The 24,666-nt window shown below is 51.3% G+C and overlaps 1 protein-coding gene across 3 annotated transcripts in view; it reads left to right on the top strand.

Annotated features, from left to right (window-relative positions):
• The window catches only part of Celsr1 (cadherin EGF LAG seven-pass G-type receptor 1), a 134,169-nt gene that overhangs the window by 101,884 nt on the left and 7,619 nt on the right, over window positions 1–24,666 (top strand). For all 3 annotated transcript variants that reach the window (XM_031352103.1, XM_031352111.1, XM_031352095.1), the window contains exons 10-25: window positions 1,150–1,335; window positions 2,244–2,357; window positions 2,881–3,055; window positions 3,690–3,831; window positions 4,130–4,250; window positions 5,101–5,284; window positions 5,608–5,709; window positions 6,612–6,706; window positions 7,309–7,518; window positions 8,550–8,733; window positions 10,244–10,387; window positions 12,689–12,893; window positions 13,682–13,849; window positions 15,854–15,980; window positions 18,086–18,286; window positions 23,676–23,850. In XM_031352103.1, coding sequence (XP_031207963.1) covers window positions 1,150–1,335; window positions 2,244–2,357; window positions 2,881–3,055; window positions 3,690–3,831; window positions 4,130–4,250; window positions 5,101–5,284; window positions 5,608–5,709; window positions 6,612–6,706; window positions 7,309–7,518; window positions 8,550–8,733; window positions 10,244–10,387; window positions 12,689–12,893; window positions 13,682–13,849; window positions 15,854–15,980; window positions 18,086–18,286; window positions 23,676–23,850 — 2,533 coding nt within the window. The remainder of the gene's footprint in view (window positions 1–1,149; window positions 1,336–2,243; window positions 2,358–2,880; window positions 3,056–3,689; window positions 3,832–4,129; window positions 4,251–5,100; window positions 5,285–5,607; window positions 5,710–6,611; window positions 6,707–7,308; window positions 7,519–8,549; window positions 8,734–10,243; window positions 10,388–12,688; window positions 12,894–13,681; window positions 13,850–15,853; window positions 15,981–18,085; window positions 18,287–23,675; window positions 23,851–24,666) is intronic.

The raw sequence follows: 24,666 nt of genomic DNA, 5'->3' as shown, positions 1-24,666 counted from the left end.
AAAAAAAACCTGGGCATTGACCCAGCTGCACTAATTTAAAATTTTACATTTATGTATCTGTTCATTTAATTATATGCATGCATGTGTGACCCAGGGGACAGTTTGTGGGAGTCAGTTCTCGATTTCCATCCTGTGGGTCCCGGGGATCTAAGTCAGATCATTGGGCTTGGCAGCAAGTGTCCTTCCCTCCTGAGCCATCTTGGCATCCCCCTACCTCCAGCTACATTAATTTCTTTCCTTCCTTCCTTTCTTCTTTCTTTATTTTTTTCTTATTGTTTTCAGTTTTGGTTTGGTTTGTTTGTTTTGTTTCATCTTGGCTTGCTTGTACTTCACTGGATAGACCAGGCTGGTCTCAAACTCATGAAGCTCTGCCTCTGCACCTGAGTGCTGGGACTAAAAGCAGGCACCATGTGCCTGGCCTTAATTGCATTAATTTAACAATGTCTTTTTCTTTCTTTCTTTTTTTTTTTCTTTTTTTTGAGACAGGGTTTCTCTGTATAGCCCTGGCTGTCCTGGAATTCACTCTGTAGACCAGGCTGGCTTCGAACTCAGAAATCTGCCCGCCTCTGCTTCCCAAGTGCTGGGATTAAAGGCGTGCTTTGCATTAATTTAAAACACTGTTATGGACTAGGCACAATACTCTGGATTTTCATGCATGTTGTTAAACAAGATTAGATCTTAACATACTGAAATTGTATTTAATTCCCATCCCCTCTGTGTGTGTGTGTGTGTGTGTGTGTGTGTGTGTGTGTGTTGCTAGGGAGGAAAGCTGGGGCCTTACACTGCCAGGCAAGTGATCTACCACTGAGCTATGTCCCTAGCCAAATCTGTGTCTTTGTTTTTTTTTTTTGTTTTGTTTTTATTTTCTTTTCTCTTTTGGAATAGTCTCACTGTGGTAGCCCAGGCTATCCCTAAACTTGCTGTTTAGAATAAGCTGACCCAAAACTCAGGCTCTGGGATGACAGGTGTCCACTGTGCCTGGCTCCTCATTTTTAAATCCGTTTTTCACTCTGGTTGCCATGTCCTAAGTCTGTGGGCATGGCTTTGTAATTACCTGTCGGCAGGCTGTTTTCCACGTCACTGTAACTGTGACAATATACTGTATGGTTATTATAACAGTCAGTTGGTGTGGCTCTGTCTGCCCTACAGATCCTCAACAGCTACATTCGATTTGAGGTCTCCCACGGCCCCTCTGACATGGCATCCATGCAGCTGTCCAAGTCCCGTATAACTGATGGGGGATGGCATCACCTGCTCATAGAACTGAGGAGCGCCAAGGAGGGCAAGGACATCAAATACCTGGCAGTCATGACCTTGGACTATGGGATGGACCAGGTGAGTATATGCCTGTACCCTCCTTGGAATAATCCCTTCATCGGCCCATGGAAAAGCACAATGACAGTATGCCAGGACCTGCAGGGACCTTGTGAGTTTGGAATGGTGCTGATCAGCATACCTGTGTTTGGAGTTCCCATTCCATGTATGATGAGGAGGAGACTTCTGAAGCCTAGAGTTGGGCTCTGCCTACCTGGGTCTCCCCATCATGGTGCTGGGGATGCCTTTGTAGGGCTTTCCTCTCAGTGAAGTTGCTTTGAGTAGCATCTCATCATTCAGCCCCAGGCCTCTACCCACGCACAGGTACCAATGCACCTTTCTCAGAAATATGACTATAGTGAATAAAGCTGGACAAGACTCAGGACCCAGAGGGGCTGGAGGACACAGACACACATCTCAGAATGCTCATTGAACCAGAATGCTTCCTGCAGTTCTCAGTCAGAGAGCACGACACATGTCAGAAGATGCTCGCAGGGAATGCTCCGTGATTTACGAAGGCCTCAGAGTCTCAACTTGTCTTGTACTACATACTGAGAGTGGATAGCTGTTGAGTTTAGATGGCCCTTGCTAGGGTTGGGAGCCAGGTGGGACCTAGATTCCCATCATGGGAATGCATGGCCTTCACTCCCTGCCTGCCTCCTGTTTACCCAGCTCTTTCTCTCAGCATGGTTCTTGGTTCTATGCTGAGTATGGGGTACGAGGGTTGCCCATGTCTTCCCCACTGATCTCCTGGATCCCATGCCTAATGTGCCACATGTAGTCAACCTGCTTTCCACAGGCCAAGCGTGGTCAGCCATCTCTTGGAGGCTCTAGGGAGGTGGTGTGTGTCCCTCTGCTCTAAATCTTCAGCACATTTCTCCCATTGGGAAGGTGTGCCCAGAGACCCTCGCCCTGCTCTCTCCATGCAGAGCACGGTGCAGATCGGGAACCAGCTTCCTGGGTTGAAGATGAGGACTCTTGTCATCGGAGGTGTGACTGAGGACAAGGTGTCTGTCCGCCACGGTTTCCGAGGCTGTATGCAGGTATGGCGGGCATGGGACTACATTATTCCTGGCTGGCTCAGGCCTCCATCACTACAGTTGGTATGGCTTTTCAGTTAAGTCTTTAACAACATAATGATCCATCTAGTAGCACCCCAGACTTTTAACTCATGTTTACTGCTCACACCCAGCCTCCCCAACAGCTCCCCTTATGCCAAGGATCCAACCCCACTCCCATCCCCCACATCCTCAGCTTTCAGTCTCTTGCTTCTGCCAATAGCTACCTGATCTAGCTTCATGTCCACACAGGTGTCACAGCTAACCCATGTCCCACTCAGAGCTCCTTGCGGTGGTGGGCACAAGCCACACATTCCCTTGCTGCTAGCCATGCTGTGTGACCCAACATTATCCATATTTCTAGCCTCCAAGCTGTGGGGATAAGAGTCGCTCAGATTAGGAGAGAATTTGGGGCTCTCTTAATCTCCCTTTACCCTCGTGGGGGAGGGGGTCCTCCAGTTCTACCGCTCTGGGACCGAGTCCGGCTCTCCCCACTGTTTAAATGCAGGGTGTGAGGATGGGAGAGACATCCACCAACATTGCCACTCTGAACATGAATGACGCCCTCAAGGTCAGGGTGAAGGACGGCTGTGACGTGGAGGACCCCTGTGCCTCAAGCCCCTGCCCTCCCCATAGCCACTGCCGTGACACATGGGACAGCTACTCCTGCATTTGTGACAGAGGTGGGGCCGTCATAAAGGAGGCCTTGGTGGCTACAGTGCATCTGGGGAAATTGATTTTGGGGTGCCCTGGTCAAATCAGTGAGACTGCAGGGGCCCTGGGCTGTTTTATAAGAAGTGGCCTGCCTACCATGCATGGTGACCCATCCCTATAAAATACCCATAATGCCTACTAGCGCTTGAGAGGCCATGGCAGGAAAATTGCTGCATGTTTGAGGCCAGCTTGGGCTGCATAGTGAGTTCTGGGCTAGCCTGAGCTACAGAGGTTGACCTTCTATCAGCCTCCCTACCCACCTCAGAAAGCTGAGGGCCTTTCTACTGGAAACAGACTCACCATCTCAGTGCTCCCTAAGCCACACTGTCACTGGTCACCTTTGGTGGCTTAGGGAAAACTGAGAATCTGGGGAGAATCGCGAATACACTGAGAGCCCCCATTTCCCATGTGTCTGGAGTGACCACAACCCACACCCCTACAGCCAACCCTCCACTGGCCTGGCAGGTTGTCTGGCTTCTGTGATCTGGAGGCGAGGCTACTGCCCACTCCCTTCTGCTGAATGGCAGGAACTGTCTGGCTTAGGGAAGCATGGGGTGCAGGAGAAACATGAACAGAGAGGTGATCCTGGTCCTGTCTTCACAGGGTACTTTGGAAAAAAGTGTGTGGACGCATGCCTCCTGAACCCCTGCAAGCACGTGGCAGCCTGTGTGCGCTCCCCCAGCACTCCCCGAGGCTACTCTTGCGAGTGCGGGCCTGGCCACTATGGGCAGTATTGTGAGAACAAGTAAGGGAGCCTGCGGCTCTGCCTTTCATCCTCTGTCCCCATCTTTCCTACCTCCTTTTCTCCAGAGAAGCACACACAGATGCCATTCCCTCCCGGTCGGTCCCTCTGTCTGTGTAACCAGAGGTCCTCATTGGGCTTGCCACGTGTGTCTTCAAGCTAGATGAAAACACAGAGAAGAACATTATTTTTAACAGCATTTTTGCGCATAGAGCCTGGCTGGGTTTGCAGCACCTGAAGGTAGCAATGAGGGTTCACAACTCCTAAGTATCCTTCATCTGTCACCTTGTTTTCCCATCAGAGTTGACCTTCCATGCCCCAAAGGCTGGTGGGGGAACCCAGTGTGTGGCCCCTGTCACTGTGCTGTCAGCCAAGGCTTTGATCCCGACTGCAACAAGACCAATGGCCTATGCCAGTGCAAGGTGAGGTGCCACCAGCCTGTCCCCATCCAATTCAGGCAAGCTGGCCATGTGTGCACAGTTCTATATAGAAACAAGAGTCTACACACATGGGCAGATGTACCTGTAATGGTATCATATACTTTCATATACACATCCACCTGTATTCATATGCACCCCCTATCTAAGCACACATCTACCTGTTTACAGTCACACTTACACATATGCCAACCCACACATGCATGCATATAAATGTTGGATTGTGCCGGGTGGTGGTGGTGCACACCTTTAATCCCAACACTTGGGTGGCAAAGGCAGGCGGATCTCTGAGTGTGAGGCCAGCATGGCCTATGGAGGAAGTTTAGTACAGCCAGGGCTACACAGAGAAACCAGAACAAATCAACAAATATGGGGCGTCTTATATCTAACATGGCTCAGACTGCCCCACCATGGGATCTAGAAGCCACTGTGGTCTTCCTGCAGCCCCACATCCAGTGAGGAACACACCAAGCCATTTCTGTGCAGGTTGCCATAGCTCTGACACCAGCCTTGGTTTTCCAAGTTAGCTGCTGTCCTGGCCTTTTGCAAACAAGTTCGTACCCAATGATGACAAAGTTTTTCAAGTCTGGAGGGCAAAGGATATGGCTCAGAGGGCAGAGCCCAAGCCCTAGATGTGATTCCCAGCATCCACCCAGGTACACATATACACAAGCCATACCCTGTCTTGGTGCCCAGACACCAGTGTGTGTGTAGCATGGTGACACTTGGTCTCACAGCCTCTGAACATGTTCCCGTGTGCTTGGCTGCAGTTGTGGGGAGCCCCACCCCCCTCAACCGCAGGAACTTTTACCAGCCCCACCTGTGACTTTTGCAGGAGAATTACTACAAGCCCCCAGCCCAGGAAGCTTGCCTCCCCTGTGACTGTTTCCCCCACGGCTCCCACAGCCGTGCCTGCGACATGGACACCGGGCAGTGTGCCTGCAAGCCTGGTGTCATCGGCCGTCAGTGCAACCGCTGTGATAATCCTTTCGCGGAGGTCACCTCGCTCGGCTGTGAAGGTCTATTATTGGTTGTCCCTTGACCCCTTTCTGGTCACACTACAGAACAGACTTGGCATATTTTACATGTGTGCATAAGCATGTGCACATATGTTCCTGCACATCCCTGGGGCTTGGACAGTCCTGTTAGCCTTTATGCTGAGTTCTCTTGGCCTTCTAGAAAGCTGGTCTGCATGAGGCCCTGAGCCAGAGCCTGTTCTAATGTTCATGGTGACTGGAAGGTGTGTGTAGGGGGTCACTCTTGTTGGGGGCCTCTTGTGGGTAGAACGAAGGACTGGTACATTAGTGTGTACAGCTGAGCTGAATGACTTCTTTGTCCTTAGTGATCTACAATGGGTGTCCCAGAGCATTTGAGGCTGGCATCTGGTGGCCACAGACGAAATTCGGGCAGCCAGCAGCGGTGCCATGCCCTAAAGGATCAGTGGGTAAGTCCTGTGCCTGGGTTGTCCTTGGGATAGGGAACTAGACGGATGCAGGTTTTTTTCTGGGCATGTGGTCTGGATATCAGAACATTTAAATAGCATTGTTGAAACAATGTCGCATCCTAAAGGGATAGCTCCATGGTTAAGTGCACTGGCTTCTCTTTTAGAAGACCAGGGTTCAATTCCCAGAACCCATGTGGTGGCTCACAACCATCTACACTCCTGTTCCAGGGAATTTGAAGCTCTCTTCTGACCTCCCTGGGCACCAGACACGCATGGGTTGGTTATGCACAGATATACATGTAGATAAAACACCCATACTCATTCAGTTTCATTTTAAAATAGGCCACTAAGGAATATATTAGGAGAGACGATATGCTTTTCCTTCAGTAGCAAAAGGCAGAGCCTAACAGATGAAAATGGTCTGTGACTCATCTCTTTCCACCTGGGTACTGGGGCTTTGCCACTCCCCGCCTAGGGCCTTGACAAGTCACCAAGTCACCTATTGTTATGTCATTTATTCTCTGTAAAATGGCGAGTAATGGAGTCTGTGCTGTCTCCAGTAAGACCTGCGTGAGTTTCTTCAGCAGTGGCTCCTTGGCTCACAGACTTGCTCAGACCCATATGGTTGTTTGTGTTACTGGGAACCCAGAGGGCATGCTCTGACTGTTAGAGCGGCTTAGTTAGTTAGTTAGTTAGTTGGTTGGTTGGTTGGTTAGTTAGTTAGTTAGTGTGTGTCAGCACGGCACAGAGGCTGACAGCATGTGTTGGCCCTGACCCGTGGCTGGGAACTCGACTGCCATAGCCCCACTCGGATTCTCCTCTGTGCTCAGTGCAAGGGTTGGGCCAAGGTTTGAGGCCTTCCTAGGTGTGACCCACAGTCTGAGCGTGCTTCTGTTCCCAAGGTAATGCAGTCCGCCACTGCAGCGGGGAGAAGGGCTGGCTTCCCCCAGAGCTCTTCAACTGCACCTCGGGCTCCTTTGTGGACCTCAAGGCCATGGTAGGTCCCAGCCTCAGGGAGGCACCTCCGGGTTCTGTGATAGAGGAGGGGTGGCATTTGGATGAGGTACGACTCCCCAGAGGCCATGAATCTGGAGGCAGGTGGGGAAGAAGCAGTGTCAGGGCTCAGGAGTCAGGCCCACTTCCCTAACTCAGGTGAGTCAGACTGGCTTCAAATAAGTGGCTCTTCTGTCCCTCTGAGTCCGGTTCTACAGACAAAGTCCTCACTGCCACCAAACTCAGATCTTACTTCCTCAGACGGCAGACCTGCCCTTTCCTTGCCAACTCACGATCTTTTCTGGGTTTGAGGATTTTTTTTTCTCCCCTTCTTCCCTCCCTCCCTTCCTTTCATTTTTTTTCAAAACAGGGTTTCTCTGTGTAGCTCTGGCTGTCCCAGAACTCACTCTGTAGACCAGGCTTGCCTGAAACTCACAGAGATCCCCTTGTCTCTGCCTCCCAAGTGCTGGGATTAAAGGCACGCACCACCACACCCAGCAGGGTTTAGGGATCTTTGAAGTACTATCCAGAGTACTAAGAAGTAGAGCATTTCTGAATGGCGTCAAGGGCCCCAAACAAATGAAATCCATTTCCCCTTTGTTCCAGAATGAGAAGCTGAGCCGCAACGAGACAAGAATGGACGGAAACAGGTCCCTGCGGCTGGCCAAGGCACTGAGGAATGCCACCCAGACGAACAGCACACTCTTTGGCAATGATGTGCGCACAGCCTACCAGCTGTTGGCCCGCATCTTACAGCATGAGAGCCACCAGCAGGGCTTTGACTTGGCAGCCACCCGGGAGGCTAATTTCCACGAGGTGAGAAGAGGGTGACCCTGCCTGAGTGAGCGCAGCAGGAGCTGCAGGGTCAGGAGCTGGGCTCAGCTCAGATGTCCCCTCAAGGCATCCCTTCACTTCAGGTGTGAACGATTCTCTTCATAGTGTTGTGGCCAGGCAAGGGCAGACCACGGCCTCCCTATCAGCAATGCAACAGTTAAGGACCTCTCGGTAGACCCTGTGTTCTGAGTGGTGTGTATTTTAGCCTTGCACCTGACAGATAAGGAAACTGAGGCATATGGACCTTATGTTTGGTTTGTCCAAGGGCACAGTTTGAGAATGGCAGAATCGCCAGGCAGTGGTGGTGCATGCCTTTAATCCCAGCACTTGGGAGGCAGAGGCAGGTAGATTTCTGAGTTCGAGGCTAGCCTGGTCTACAGAGTGAGTTCCAGGACAGCCAGGGCTATACAGAGAAACCCTGTCTTGAGAGAGAGAGAGAAAGAGAGAGAGAGAGAGAGAGAGAGAGAGAGAGAGAGAGAGAGAGAGAGAGAGAGAATGGCAGAACCTAGTGATCGGCCCTTCAGCCTCCTACTAATTCCTCCTGCAAAGTCCCCCGCCCCCACTCCAGGTCATTTAAGCTCCACACCCCATACCATGGTGTGAACAAGTTCCCATAAATCCTGGTGTGGTTTATATGAAATGTTTATAGCTATGGGACATCACCCCAGAGCAACTCCACGGTAATGGCCTTACCACACTTGCATGCTCAGCCTAGTACACTGCAGTTCCTTTCCTTGGTTTCCCTGTGTGGCCCAGGCTCTCAAATGAAGGAGCACCCTGCTTGTCTCTCTCCTTAGCATCTGGGGCTATCTATGTGAGACTCCAGTGCGACACCCCTCTGGCAGTCTCTGGCCTCTGATATTAACTCTTAGCTCTGCTCTCCTGGCTCAGGTCAGTCCTGGTCAGTTCGTGGCTGTCCAAAAGACATTTTGCTCCACCTCAGGACCAGGGTGTCTAAGAACACAAGACTGAATACCATCTCTGTCTGTCTGTCTGTCTGTCTGTCTGTCCAGGATGTCGTCCACACGGGCAGTGCCCTCCTGGCCCCAGCTACAGAGGCAGCATGGGAACAGATCCAGCGAAGTGAGGCCGGTGCTGCACAGCTGCTGAGGCATTTTGAGGCGTACTTCAGCAACATGGCACGGAATGTGAAGAGAACCTACCTGAGGCCCTTCATCATCGTCACTGCCAACATGAGTATGGACTGACCTGGTGGGGAGGGCTGGGCACTTGATGACAGAACCTCGGGGACTTTGGGCTTGCTGTCCAGATGCCGAGACCCCCTAACAGTGACGGGGGTGGGATGCAGCCTCAGCCTAGGCAGTCTGGAGAAAAGTGAACAAGCAGCTCTAGCTCAGGCTCCATGTCTATAAAAGGGGAGAAGTTGCCTAATTCGAAAGGCGTCTACCATCTGATGCCATGGTCACTCATGTCATTCCTGTGGAAGTGTCACCCTGGGGTCTTTGTGGAGTCCAGCTCACCCTTTTAGACACCTAAGTTTGGGATTTCCCACAGTGCATCCTGCTTGGGGACAATATATCCCCTCTCCCGTTCACCACAGATAAAAGTACGTGCAGGAGGGACGTGTGGGGATACAGGTGCAAGCGTTCCCACCCTGAGACAGTCCCTAAGCAGTGCTGTCAGGACCCCGTGGCCCATGTTGCCTGAAACACTAGTGCACACTGCTCTGGGGTTGGGAGTTTAGGAGTCCTGATTCCTTCAAGGCAGAGAAAGCCCCAGGTTAGTAAAGAGCAGTCTCCAGCCTGTTCAGACAAAGCTGGCAAGAAGGCCCAAGTCCCTGGGAATCTCCATTCCAGACAGCGTTTCTCTAAATAGGTGTGGGGCCAGCGACATCGCTGAGTGGACCATCAGAGATTCCCTACCCCCACCACAGGTTTTTTTTCCCCCTGTCACTTACCCTTGCAGGTGGCTTGAGGGGCACTGTCCTAGCAGGGAGTCTTTTCTTTTTTTTTTTTTGAGGGGCCTTTTTGTTTTGTTCTTCTGAAACAAGGTCCTACACTATAGCTCAGGACGTCCTGGAATTCACTGCATAGACTAGGCTAACCTCAAACTCACAGAAATCCATCTGCCTCTTCCTCCTGAGTGCTGGGATTAAAAGCGTGCACCACTATGCATGGCTGCTAGCTAGCAGGGAGTCTTAAATCTGCTAGTTTGAGGAGGCAGGATAGTTTGAGGAGGTCCCTGGCATATGCGGGTATGACTCTACCTGTTTGTCAGAGTGGTGGTGGCCAGCACCAGCTAAGGGATAGCCTGACTGTGTGCTCCATCGGGGGCCTGTAGGTGCTTCTACAAAACAGAGAACAAACAGAAAATGTAAGCCCATGCCGCTGAGTTTATAAGCCCATGCTGCCGAGCTTGCTTACAGTTAGCTGTGGCTATTTCACCAGCTGGAGAGGCTGCAAGGGGAGAACGCAGCTGATGGAACAGGGCTGGTTGGCCCAGTACCTCTCTTGTAACTGGCCTTGACCCGCATAGTCCACCACTTCAGAGCCATGCAAGACAGTGCCAGGTGCCACCATAAAGAGCTAGATTGCCAAACTCTGTATTCCGCTCAGGTGTCCTTCTGTGTGGCTTTCAGTGGGTTCTCTCCTAGAGACAATGGCTGCTGTTGAAACAACCATTATTTCAAAACTTTGGGTTCGAGAAAGCTCTAACACTTGGGGGTGAGTAAAGGGATTGTCCCCAGTTCTTGCAGTTGACATCTTCGACAAGCTGAACTTCACCGGTGCCCAGGTGCCAAGGTTTGAGGACATTCAAGAAGAGTTCCCAAGGGAGTTGGAGTCCTCTGTGTCCTTCCCAGCTGACACCTTCAAGCCACCAGAGAAAAAAGGTGAAACCACCTTGATGTCTCTTGTTCCCTTGGGGGTCCCAATCCTTTCAGGAGGGAGTGACCCTCTAAAGAGTCCCGAGTGTGCCCTGAGCGAGCCATGGAGCAAGCAGGCTTGAGCAATGTTCAGGTGTCTTTATTAAGTACTGTGGGAGGTTCTCATGGACGTAGGACTAACCTTGGGCCCCATCTTCCAAACTGTTCAGTTGCAGCTTTCCATGTACATGTGCTTACACGTTTGCTCACAGCTGACCAGAAGTGATTGTGGTTGTGTGTGAGCTTAAGAGCACTCATCAGCTAGGATTGTTCCTTGCATGCAAGTGTGCATGTATTCAATTCTTACATGGGTGTGTATGTTCCTGAGGTACACTTTTGTGGTGTTCTGTGTGTATGCATACATACTGAGTATGTATATGTGCACATGTGAGTCTATTCAGTTTGTGAGTGTCCACATATATCAGTGTTCATATATATGTATGTTCAGATGTTTTTGTGTATATCTTAATATGCATTTGTGTATATTCAGTATGTGGGTATATGTGCATATATTTAGTGTGTGTATATATACTAATATGTACATAAGTATATATGTATATATATGCATATTCCAGGTATGTATATATACATGTTTATATTCCTGGTGTACATGTATACATGCTTATATCTTCAGTATGCATGTATATATTATATATGTGTGTATATATTCCATGTGCATGTTTATATGTGTACTTATATGCATGTGAACACTTTGTGCCTACACTGTACACAGCTGCACTATTCTTATATTTGTATACATGTGTCTCTCCCTTAGCACTGTTACCTAGAAGGGGACTCTATCTTTGTGACACCGTCACCTGTCTGCTTCTGAGACATGGCTCAGGGAAACCCTGCTTGCCATGGAGCACTCCCATGGGAGCACTCCTGTACTATCCACTCCCCAGTGCCCCATAGCCCTGTGGGTGGCATTGTATTTATTGCACCAAATCTAAAAGTTGCTTGGACACCAGGGCTGGCCAGCACAGCCCACGCTCCCTGGTTGTCAGGCAGCATGTTGTCTGATAGGTTGGCTGTTAGGAGCCTCACTCAGGTAGGAAGTAGGCCCATCCCTACCACATCTTGATCCAGGAAACATAATCACATCTCTCTCCCTGTCTTGTCCCCCACCAAGTCCAGGAACCGGGACAGTTAGACCCACACCAGGGTCCCCAGCATCATGGCTGCTTCAGTGAGTGGCAAGACACTGTAGGCTTGGGCACCCCAAATATTTACTAATGTGTGGAGTATATATGTGGCCTCTCTCATGTACAGTTGAAAACACGTCCCCATTTAGCATGTAATAAGAAAGCACAGGGCTTGCCGGGCAGTGGTGGCACACGCCTTCAATCCCAGCACTTGGGAGGCAGAAGCAGGCTGATTTCTGAGTTCGAGGCCAGCCTGGTCTACAGAGTGAGTTCCAGGACAGCTGGGGCTATACAGAGAAACCCTGTCTCAAAAAACAAACAACAACAACCAAAAACAAACAAACAAACAAACAAAAAAGAAAGCACGGGGCACAGAACCCACATGTGCAGAAGGCCCCTCTCTCCCCTGGTGCTGCTCTGAGTGGATCCAGAGAGAGTGGGGAGGGGTGGCAAGAAGATTCCCACCGCCTGTCTGTCACATGATGCCTTTGCCACTCTAATTACCCTATCCTGTGGCATTTTGTTGCTTTCTCACCCTTCCAGCCCTTCCTCTTGTTGATATGAAACTAGCCACCGGGAGCTGGAGAGATGGCTCAGTGGCTAAGAGCACCGACTGCTCTTCCAAAGGTTCTGAGTTCGGATCCCAGCAACCACATGGTGGCTCACAACCACCCGTAATGAGATCTGACACCCTCTTCTGGTGTGTCTGAAGTCAGCTACAGTGAATTACGCAGTAGGGAGCAGGGCCAGAGCAAGCAGGGCCGTCCTGAGTTCAATTTGCCATCCTGAGTTCAATTCCTAGCAGCCACATGATGGCTCATGACCATCTGTACTCATACACATAAAATAAATAAGTAATTAAAAAAAAAGAAAGAAAGAAAGAAACTAGCCACTGGTCACTAACAACCCCGACCCCAGTGGCTACTGTGCTACTTTCTGTCTATGAATTTGAGCAGTCCATAGACATGTCTTCAAATCTGTAGCAGGTCCCTCTAACACAGACCCAAAGGTAGATTCGGGCTGACTGAACTGTGGGCTACTGATGTATGGCTTCTGAGGAGACCCCATGTTGGGTTCCATCTGCCAACTTTAAGAGTCCTCACACACTGTTCTCGCATTGCAGAGGGCCCCATGGTAAGACTGACCAACCGGAGAACTGCCCCACTCACAGCACAACCAGAGCCCAGGACTGAGAGGGAAACCTCATTCAGCAGACGGAGGAGACACCCCGATGAGCCCGGCCAGTTTGCCATCGCCCTGGTTGTCATTTACCGGACCCTGGGTCAGCTGCTGCCTGAACACTATGACCCTGACCATCGCAGTCTCCGGTGAGTCCTGGGTGCGAGGACTTGGGGGAGCCATTCCCCCAGCACCAGGAGGTCTCCACAAGTCAAAGTTCTGATGAGCCACAGTAACATTATGCCACGACTCTGGCCTGCAGTGACTGCCAAGGGGAGATTCTGTGTCTGCCATGGTACTGTGCCCTGGGTTGGTCATGCCCTTTGCCTTGGTTCACTCTCACACTTATGCCTAGGAACTCCCCTTGGTTGCATCACCTTGTGCCTCCATGGGTTCAATTCTGTCCTCCATGCCACACCCAGAGGCTGTCATGAGTGATAACCTGTAGGTGCATCCGTGCTCTGCTGGCTCCGTCCCGAGAGCCACTCAGCCAGTGTGCTGAACAGTATCTATTGCTCCTGAACAGAAGGCTGTCATAGGCCATGCCTCTGAGTGCTTTCTTGTGGCCCAGCCTTGGTTTTTACAGCATAGAGATGGGTGACTGGGTTCCAGGCTCTGGTCACTTAATCAAATTCTGTATGTGGCCATGCAGCTGTTCGCAGTGTCAGTGCTGTGTAATGGCTCTGACATCCTTGTAGGGACATACCTGCTCCTTAAAGTTTCCAAAGCCCCCTTCCCCTGGAGGTGGCAACTCTCCCTGCACTGAGAATACCAGCATTGCAGGCCCCTCCCCCCGCCCCCAGGGCAGTTCGGTTATGTGTATCTGTGGCCCGTGGCTCTATTGCTCCTTTGACTGCATCCTCCTAGTGTCTGTACTGAGGCTCTCATGCACCATGAATGGATCATGTTTATTCCTGTGATCTTCCCTCTCTGCCAGACTGCCTAACCGACCTGTCATCAATACCCCCGTGGTGAGTGCCGTGGTGTACAGTGAGGGGACCCCACTCCCCAGCTCTCTGCAGAGGCCTGTCCTGGTGGAGTTCTCCCTGTTGGAGACCGAGGAACGAAGCAAGCCTGTCTGTGTATTCTGGAACCACTCCCTCGAGTAAGTGGGAGCCCAAGAGCCTCTAAGCCGCCTCTTCTGTAGGAGCCCTGTGTGTGTAGGGGAAGGCCTTGCCGAGGTCAGTAGGCTCAGTTGGCAGAATGAGGGCTACGTTTTGTGGTCTCTTAAAACCCTTCCAGGCTTAGCAAGACAGGAGGTTTCTTCCCTTTTGCCTCTAGGAGTGTTGGAGTGTTGGCACACGCACACACACACACACACACACACAGAGTCATGTGCACACAATGGAGGAATTATTTACATCCTCATGGAAAAATCTAAACCCACACACATACACCTCGGGAACACACAAAGATGTGTGCACATAATACAAATATAATATGATCCATGTGCAAAGATACATAGATACACACATACGCGTGCAGTAATACATAGGACAAGTACACAGGAGCACACACAATATACAGAAGCAGACATGCACACACAAGAAGGCCACAGCAGAGGGGGGCTCTTCACCTATAGAAAACCTGCAATATGGTAGTTAACGAGAGCACCCATTTCTCTGCCAGGCAAAGCGACTTGCAGGATATGGGACTCAGAGGTGAGCCCATGTGTTGGTCCCAGGCGACTGTCCCTCTGCAGCAGGGTTTGCTTGGTCTATTCCTGGAGTCCTCAGAGACACTCCAAAAATGACCAGATTCATGATGTGTGTAACCTGCATTCAGGGAAGGGAGGTGATTGATTTGATGTAAGATGCTATTTCCCGGTGCCCATGTGGTACTGGACTCCCAAGGCTGGTGGCCTGTCTGTGGTGAAAGCCAGTGGCCATTGGTCTTCTTAGCTGTAGGAGTCACTGGGAGATGGTATGGGGTGGAGTGAAGAAGCGCTTGGCACGTGCTCTAAAATGAAAACCCGTCACTGCCTTTCTTAATCACGAGGAACCTGGGATTTGGGGGGTCAGAGCCCAAGCGCTCTCTGAATGCCTACAGCTGGGCTTAAATGTGCATATCTGTAAGCTCCTACCATGGGGACATTATCCAAGACATGGTTCCCCAGGATCAAAAGGAGAGCTACCACATTAGTCTGTGCTGAGTGCCCGGGCACATGCTCGGACAAGAATGTTCATCTTCTTTTGTCTCTGTACTTTCCAAAGGCCAGTTTATAAGGGAAGCTCATTGACTCTGGGGAATAATAGATCTTTGGCTCACAAAGGGGAAAGTGAAGGGGAGCGTTGGTGTCTGGCGTGTGGGCCCCCACGGCTGCCAGGCATGGCTGTCTGTCCCTAGCTGTTTGAATCATGGCAATTAGCAGTGGCTCGAGTGATCTGCCCCCGGCTTTGTATTGCTACCATTATCCTCAGAACTGAGCACTCCTGGCAAGCGTGTCAATGGTCACACCCCATTTTACAGATGAGTAAACTGAGGATCAGAGGGATTACAGGACTTTCCCAGAGCTGCAGAGGGGCAGGGCCCTCATAACAACTTGTTATTTGGGGCTTTCCGTCAGTGAAACGGGAGCAGTAATTGGCCCATGGCTTCCAGGGAGCTCCTATAAAGCATTGTGCAACGTGAACATGAGAGCCGACAATGGAGGGATGTTTATTGCGGAGGCCATTGAGGCTCCTTGTATGGCTGGTGAACAAAGTGGCAGTTTCAGCTTTGGCTGCTGCCTCTGGCCACAGGGCAGAGAAAACTCTTTTTGGAGTTTTGTGTTTCTGGCACATAACCTTTGAACTTCAGAGGCGCTCCTGAGAGCCTGAATCAGCTCTGAAAGGAGAAGGAAAGCTTTTACCTGCTGCCAAGTGTCTGTGAGGGCTGTGTCCTTGGCGACAGTGGCCATGGCCCTCAACTTCAGCGTGGTGAAGAAGGCGAAGGGTTCGGGCTGGAAGCTGACAGCAAGGCTGTGAGACCAGGCACCCGTGGGTGGCTGTTCTTTGTACGTGGCCATTCCTTCAAACTAGATCCAGTGACCCTGGGGCTGAGTGAAGGCAGCTTCCACACTATCACAGTGGTAAAGGGACCAGGCTCACCCCCTTCCTCTTCTCCACAGCATCGGTGGGAGCGGAGGGTGGTCAGCCAAGGGCTGTGAACTACTGTCAAGGAACCGGACCCACGTCACTTGCCAATGTAGCCACTCAGCCAGCTGCGCGGTGCTCATGGACATTTCCAGACGTGAGGTGGGCGTTGTACCACTACTCCCCAGCCTCCTGGCAAGCCTGGGGACTAATCCCTGTTGCAACTGGAAGCCTAGGTCCCAACCCAGCCTCCCAAGGCCCCCATTTTCCTTGTATATTGAGCAAAACAACCAAATGTACCTGTTGAAAGCTGTTTCGAAGAGGTCTATAAGAAGACCTTGAAGGAGTTTTAAGGGCCAGCGAAATGGCTCAGTGGGCAAAGGTGCCTGTTGGCTTGAGTTCCACCCCCAGAAGAGAGAGCCAACCCTTGCAAATTGTCCTCTGGCCTCCACACATGCTCTGTGCCATGCATTCGTGCACATGCACACGTACGCAGACATGCATATGTAAATATAATATTTTAAAGAGGAGGTTAGAACTGGACAAGACCTGTCATCCCAGCACCTGGGAGGCTAAGTAGGATTGCTGCAAGTTCGAGGTCAGCCAGGGCCACAGAGTGAGACCCTGTCTAAACAGACATGTAAATAAAACTTTTCAGAGAGCCCAGGTCACGAAGCTGTTAGCCAAGGTATTAGTATCTCAGGGTTTCTTTTGCTGTGACAAAATACGGTAGGCAAACAGAGCTTAGAGAGGAAAGGGTTTATTTGGCTTATAGTTCCACATCAGAGCCCATCATCATAGGAAGTCAGGACAGGAACCTGGAGGCAGGACTTTATGTAGAAGCTACGGAGGGGCGCTGCTTACTGGCTTGCTCCTCATTGGCTTGCTCAGACTGCTTTCTTACAGAGGCCAGGATCACCAGCCCAGGGGTGGTACCACCCACCATGGGCTGGGCCTTTACACATAAATGATTAATCAAGAAAATCCCCCCACGGACTTGCCTATAGGGCATTTACTGAATTAAGATATTCTCTTCTCAGATCTGTCTAGGTTTGTATCAACTTGATAAAAATCAACCGACACACAAGTGGTAAAACCTAACTCCAGGCTCAGAAGTTTCTAGATGTTCCCTCCCCTCGGGGCAGGATCCCCCAGCCGCGCTTGATCATGCTACTTCTGTACCCAGTTTGTGAAGGTCTCTCAGGCCACCCACACACTGGCCCCAAGGACAAAGGTGTGAGGAGAGGAAGCCAGTGACACTGGTGATAGCTTTGGTATCTCAAACAGCTTGAGAATGTGAGCTGGCGGTCACTGTGGTGTGATTGATGCCTGGGGTAGTAGTAGGCTCTGAGCAGCCATGGTGTACAGCTCTCTGTCACCGCCTCCTGGAAGGTGCTGGATAGACAACCTGTACCCAAATGCCCCTAAATGCCCAGGACTTTGAGTCACACTAAGCATATGCCTGGAGACTCAGAATGGTCAATCTCAGTCTTAAGACAGGTTAGTCACCCTCCGCTGCAGGAGGCTATAGCGGAGGGTAAGAAGGAAGTGCCCGCTACGGGCAGGGTTCTGCTCCCCAAATGACTCTTCAGGCTCCAGGTTAGAAGAGCTGAGGTTTTAGCCAAGTCACCAAGGGAGCTCAGGCCCTGCCAGCTTCGTTCCTCATCCATGCCTGCTCTGCTCTCTTCTTGGCTTCCATCTGAGGACCACGTGAGATAATGCAGCCATGGACAGGTGACGAGCCCCTACCATGTAGTAACTCAGTGGGGCGGTGCTGTGTCACAAGTTACCCAGATCATCTTGTAACGAGCCTGCTGTGACTACTGACTGAGTGGGAGCAGGGGTTTGTATTCACTGAGTCCCTCTGGCTGATCTCTAGCTTAGGATCTGGAACGAGTGTCTCAGTCATTCCTGACAGAAGCACTTATGTGGAAGGGTTAAAAAAAATGTCTTTAAGGAAGGGTGTCATTATGTAGACCAGAGTGGCCTTGAACTCACAGAAATCTATGCCTCTTGAGTGCTGGGATTAAATGCATGTGCCACACTGGCTGAATATATATGGATGGGCTGGTCACATTGGTACATCCCCCTTGTTGGGCAGCTGTCCCCAGCACTCATCAATCTTCAGAGCTCACTCACCGTCCCTAACTAGTCACCTGGTCCCCTCCCGGTCTTCAGTATCTAACATCGGTCACAGTCTGTTGTCCGTGTTGTTCAAACATCCATCGGCGCCAGCTCCTTATTCTCTTTAACCAACCCACCTGCAGCATGGGGAGGTTCTGCCTCTGAAGATCATCACCTACACCGCCCTGACCTTGTCCCTGGTGGCCCTCCTGGTGGCCTTTGTCCTGCTCTCTCTCGTCCGGACACTGCGCTCCAACCTGCACAGCATCCACAAGAACCTCATTGCGGCTCTGTTCTTCTCCCAGCTCATCTTCATGGTTGGGATCAACCAGACTGAGAACCCGGTGAGACCACTCCCCTCAGGCCTTCCCGGGCTACCCTGAGTGCTGCCACTCAGACATGCTATCCCCTGGGCTACCCCGAGTGTACCCTGTGCTATCCCCTGGGCTATCCCAGTTTACCGCATGCTATCCCCTAAGTGTGGTCTCAGTCGCCCTGGAGCAGTGGAATGGTCCATCTTGTCTCCTAAGGGCATTGTGTCTGGGGACTCTCTGGAGAGGCCAAGGCTTTATGACCTGTGGGGACCTCCCTCTAATGGCACCTGTAGGGTCCTCCAAAGGCCACATGCACAGTGAGTCTCTTGACATGGGCCTTAGTGGTTTCATAGGTGCTGGTCTGATTTTGTTTCTTGCTGTGAGAACCCTGGCCAAAAGCAGCCTAAGGGAGATAGGGATAGGGTTTATTTGGTTCATGATTCCCAACCATAGTTGGCCATTGTGGGCATCTCAAGGCTGCTGCTAGTCAATTCCCATCCAAGAGCAAAGAGAGAATAAATGCATGAATGTCTAGTCCTCAGCTATCTTCCTCTACTCCTGTATAGCCCAAGGCCTCCTGCCTAGAGAATGAGGCCACCCACTGTGGGCATGGTCTTCTCCTATCTGTTTACAGTCAAGATAACCCCTCCACACAGACATGACATTGTCTTGACAATTCCTCACTGAGACTGCCCCCCTAAGTGATTCTAGCTTGTGTCAAGTCAACAATTAGAATTAACCATCAAGGTGCTGTAGTTAGATGCTAAATCCCAGAGTCCTGTGGGCTGCAGTAGCTTCAGCAGAGAGTGGCATACAGGTTCCTCACCCTGTTTTCTCCATACCCACAGAAGGAGCAACAAATGCATAGAACAAGGAAGTGGTTTCGGGGGGTGTATGGACCAAAGAAGAGAAAGGCTTTTGCTGAGGGCGGGAGGGGAAGAGGGAGAGGCATGGAGGGGAAGCCAGGGAAGCTCTAGCTGATCTGATTAAGCGCAGGGTTGTTGAGTGTTGGGTAGCCTGGCTGGCTGTTGCATTGGATCCCAGAGAACTGTATGAGCCCACGAGGTATCGCAGACCTCACAGGGTCCCTGATTGCTCATGCACTCCATGCCTTAGGGGTCACCAGGGTAAACTAGTGTGCAGACTGGAGAGCCCCCTGAACATGAGTGTTACCATACAGAACCTAAGTGTTATGGAGAAAGGATGTGGAAAGCAAATGAAAATCCTTACCTGTGCCTACACAGCCGGATGTGTGGCCAGCGAGCTCCCAGGTGTCTAGTGACAGCTACCTGGCACACAGTCGTCTCTGACACGGGTGGCCGGTGGAACTTGTCACTGAAGTAAAGATAACCCACAGGAGGGACATTTGTAAGGGGCACAGAGATTGAGAGTCACGAGATGTGACACACAGACAGTGGCTTCCCAGAGAAATCCAAGAATCTCCGATTACGAGGCTGAAGATAAATGGTTACTCCAGGGACAGAGGGCAGCTGTGTAAGGAGCACAGGGGTCTGCACACAGAGACAGTCGACACCCGCTGTCCTCCTACGCATCTAACGGAACAAACTCAAAATATGCCTATAGAAGACACGAGTTGGAGGAAAATGTTTAGGAATCTTAATGATGGAAAAACGTTAACGGAAATACGATATCTGACCTTGCAGACCAGGCAAGATGACACAGTGGGTGATGGCACTTGCTGCCAAGATGGATGACCTGAGTTCAGGATCCACACAGTGGAAGGGATAGAACGCAAGCCCACCAGCCCTCCTTTGTTTTCCATACATGTTCTTTGTGGCATGCATGCTTACACACAAATACAGAAATGTAATTAAACATAATAATTGCAGGGTATAGTTGCAGCATGATATAGAGTTGAAGTCACATTACTAGAAGAAAACGAGACAGTGGGGGCTGGGAAGCTGACTCGGGTTTAAAGCTGATCTTCCAGAGCACCTGCTTTCCACTGGCGGCTCACAACCAGCTGTGCTTCCAGTCTCAGGGATCTGCTGCCCTCTTCTGGCCCCTGTTGGTACTGCACACATGGTGCAGGTGCATAGAGACAAAACCCCTATAGACATAAAAATAAACATTTTTTTTTTAAAGGAAAAAGGTTGAAATCCAGTAAGCTGAGGGTCTTTAGCAAAAGAACACTTGGACCTTGAGGGGGTCTGGAAAGGGAAGAATAAAGCAGAAACCAACCCAGTGGAAAAGAAGGGGTAAGAAGATAAAATAGCCATAAGGTGTTATTCAAAGGGAAAAATCTCATGGGAACAAGGTAGGGGGAAACATGCAAATAACACACACTGGAGCTGAAAGAGGAGACAAGACAGCAGCTTGAGCAGTCTGAACAGCATAGAAGAACCGCGGCTGAATGGCTGCATTCCCCTCTAAGACAAGGAAAACTGCATCTGGTCCAGGGCAGTGTCCTATGCTACGCAGCACTGTTGCTGTGGTAAACTGATCCTTCGGCCTCACCCAGGTCTCCCAGTGGAGGTTATTGCCACTTATGTGCTTGTCTCGGGCCCTGTGGATACCAACCTGGAGGAGGGCGCCCACACACGGCGCTTCCTCCGGCAAATGTCGCCGTGATCCTGGCTTGCTTGATAAGCAACGTGAGCCAAACACTGGGTGACTGGTTGCCGGGCTGTTTAGAGAAGTGTGAAGGGGGAATGGTGCATGCTTAGCACAGGTGCGATCCTTTTTATCCCAGGTGTTTACCATCCCTGCATCTAGAGCCTTTGATGTAAAAATGCAACTGTACATTCAGCCTACTAAAGACCAGGAATGTCTCCCACCCTCTCCCTGTTGGCTTGTGGGGAGCGGGGTCAGGGAAGTGGGCTGTGTGAGACTACCTGCTCCCCCTCCTCTGCCCATGGAGAGTGTCCAGGAAGGATGCGGGAGCAGGTAGTGAAACAATCCATCGGTAGCCTGGGGGGCAGGTCAGGTCACCGTGCGTATGAGTTGTATCACGCCCTGAAGCTATGTCAACCAGCCAGAGCACTGTGCTCCAATACAGACCTGGTAGTTGAGGACCAGAACAGAGACTAGGGCAGGAAGCAGGGAGGGGTTGGCAGGCTCTTGGATAAAAGCAGGAAGAAGGCTGCAGAGCTGGAGTTTTCCAGCCAGTGCCAGACCCATCAGGAGAGAGGACAGACTCTGCTATCCCCCCCACCCCCCTTAAGCACAGTTTCCCAGGCCACCCTTGACCCAGTCCCACTGATGAACCTGGTGGCTTTCCTGTAGGGTCACAGAAGCACAGGGTTGGATCAGAAGAACCAGGACCAAATCTCCTTGCCACTTCCCAAGGCCAGATAATATTCCTCACAGAGCGGGCATGGATATGAGATCTTTCTCTCAGGTGTGGACACAGGAAGCCTGTGTGAAGGCTCAGTAAGCTGAGATTTGATTTTGGGGTCCCATAGGTGTGACTTTTCAAGGTCTGGATAGAGGAAAGTTCAGTTGACGGTTTGGGGCCACTCCCTGCAGCTAAAGCATGGCATGTGACACTCAGAGAGGCCAAGGCTCATTTCTGACTCAGCGCCTGCTGGAACAGGAGCACAGAGCAGGCAAATGCACCCCCAGGAGGACAATGTGCAGTGGCAGGGGCTTGGCACGGTGCCTGGGTTTTTTCTGAGTTTTATCTAAACTCACAGTCGTATCTCTGGGTGAGGCTATTTATCCCCAGAAGCCTGACAGGCTCAAATGATTTAGTGTGTTTGTTCTGTTCTGGAAAAGCAAGTATGTTTAGTGTAGAAGCGTGTCCACACAACCCCTGACAGATCCTGTTGTTGATTTCCTGCCCCTTTTCAAATGGTGTTTTTTGTTTTGTTTTGTTTTGTTTTGTTAAGGATTTGTGCATCATTTAAAGCAACGGCCAGCCAACCTTCCCACACTCGCTCCTCCTCCCGCTGAACCAGCCCCACTTTCCACAGTGGAAATGGCATGTGGTGTGGGTAAATTCAGCTCAGGCTTGCCCCTCGCAGCTGGCCTTTTGATGCCAGCAGAGAGCATGCCCCAGCCATAGCCCTGTCTCTGTCTTCAGCTTTGCAGTATAGGTGACAAGTGACCGTGTTCACACAAGCCCCTTGCACTGTCTGGGTGTCATCTCTGGAGAGCACGCGGCCCTTGGAGGTTGGCCTGGTGGTTCTGTCACAGTGCCCTCCAGGCTGCGCTCTGCTGCTCTTCCTCGGAGTGCGGTGACCTGGTATTCGGACATAGCCACATGTAGGATGAGGTTGAGTTTGTGGCTCTCCCCCTCTGTATGAATCTGTGTGTGGGGTGAGGGAGGGGAGACCCGGAGGATGCCAGGCTTACGGTCAAGGGCAGAGCATAGGACTGCAGCTGCCAGTGTGGGCCCCCATGCGTGGGTGTACCAGTCAAGGGTGGCTTTGGTGAGGATGTGGCCAGCTGTGGGGTTAGATGGTGCTTATGGCCAGGGTGGAATCGGGAGGTGACTTTTGCCTAGTTGTGGGTGGAGTCAGTTGTGCCTGTGGTTAGGGTTGTGGGTAAGCTGTGGGTGTGGCCTGAGCTTGTCCAGGTGGCCAATGCGAATAGGGCCAGATTTTCCCCCTCCTCCCTGTCCCCTCTCATTTTCTACCCTGCCTGACTTAACTTCCTCTTAGGAAACCTACCATTATCTTCTAGCGGGCTAGCCTGGAAGCCCTTTCTAGAACGCATCTCCCCAAAGGCCCATGAGCAGCTGCCCTTGGGCTACATCTTCGAGTCCCATGTCCAACACCCGAGGCTAGGTTTATACTAATGGCCCCCTAGGCTAAACTCTGGGAGCTCAGTGTCCCTTGTCCCTTGTCCCATGATCTCATTTGAGCAAGCAGAGTGGGCTTCCTTGCTGGCTCACTCCTCAAGGAGATACATGCTGTCCTTCAGCCCACATGCTGAGTTCTCATTTGTAGCACAAAGACTTTGGTCTGACAAATACATAGCCCTATCCAGCTAAGGGCAGACAGGTAGAAGAGTCTCCTTTTTCTGTGGTCTTGGATCTGCAGAAAACATCAAGACACTATTCTTACTGGACAGAGAGGCCCCTGGAAGAGGTGTCCCCTAGGGTTCTGGCTGCACCTATTGGCTGGCATTTGTGGCAACACTGAGGTCTCAGTCTGGGAACTTTCAGCCTGAGCTATCCCCACTCCTGGTAGTGACCCAGGTCACACTCAGCCACTCCTGCTGAGTTATACAGAGAGGAGCTTCACTGCCCCCTGGGGGCAGTAGAGACCCTGCCATTGCCAAGCAGCCTCATTTAGTCGCTCTTTGGCCCTATTGTGATTTGGCCTCTGCCTGAGGAGGGGTCACCCCCCAGGCTTGGATCCCCTGTCACAGTTTTACAGGGTGCTTGCCAGTCTGCCCCTTCCAGAGTCTCAAGGTCTTGGGTTGCATGCTGAGCCTGCTTCTCTCCACCCAGTTTCTCTGCACAGTGGTTGCCATCCTCCTGCATTATGTCTCCATGGGCACCTTCGCCTGGACCCTGGTGGAGAACTTGCACGTCTACCGCATGCTGACAGAAGTGCGCAACATCGACACGGGGCCCATGCGGTTCTACCATGTGGTGGGCTGGGGCATCCCTGCCATTGTCACGGGTAAGGTGCAGCTCTGCCAGGGTGGCCTGTGTTAAAATGCAGACTGCCCCTGAGCCTTCTTTCTCCTAGCCCTCTACATTTGGCTGTGTGTAGAAGCATAGCTACTCCAGGCCAGTGGGGAGCTAGGCCTCTCTGCTCAGGCGTGAGCTGCAGGACTGGGATATTAGTGTTCTTTGTTCCTAATTGGAAGAAGTTCTACTCCCGTCTCAGGAGGACGGAAATGAACACATCAATAGGAACGTGAGCCAGTGAGGGCACAGGTGGATGGAAGGACATGGCTGTGTGATAAATCGATATAACAACTGGATGACATCTCAACGAAGACTGCTGTGTGCACACTTTCCCAGCATGCTTTGTGCTTGTTTTGTTTTGTTTTGATTTGAAGACAGGGTTTCTCTCTGTAGTCCTGGCTGTCATGGAACTTGCTCTGTAGACCAGGCTGGCTCTGACCTCAGAGATCTGCCTGCCTCTACCTCCTGAGTGCTGGGACTGAAGGCATTTGCCATCATGCCTGACCAACACTTTTCAATAACTATAGAAAACCAACATCTGCCTCCTGTTGAGGAAGAGTCGCACTTCTGTTCTCAACAGGAGGACATGAACCCCCTTCCTGGCATGCCCCTGGTAGGCTTTCCAGGGTTCTGGGCAAAGTCTCCCAAACCCCCTAGGGCTCTGATGTAACTCACCCCTACCCCAAGGGACCCTGAGTGGTGCTCATACTCCCAGAGACATGGAGGCTGGGTGCTAGGGGGAGGAGACATGGAGGCCGGGTGCTAGGGGAGGGGACATGGAGGCCGGGTGCTAGGGGGAGGGGAC

Source organism: Mastomys coucha, unplaced genomic scaffold, assembly GCF_008632895.1.
Source record: "Mastomys coucha isolate ucsf_1 unplaced genomic scaffold, UCSF_Mcou_1 pScaffold11, whole genome shotgun sequence".
Lineage (NCBI taxonomy): Eukaryota > Metazoa > Chordata > Mammalia > Rodentia > Muridae > Mastomys > Mastomys coucha.
This window is presented reverse-complemented; position numbering and strand designations above follow the sequence as displayed.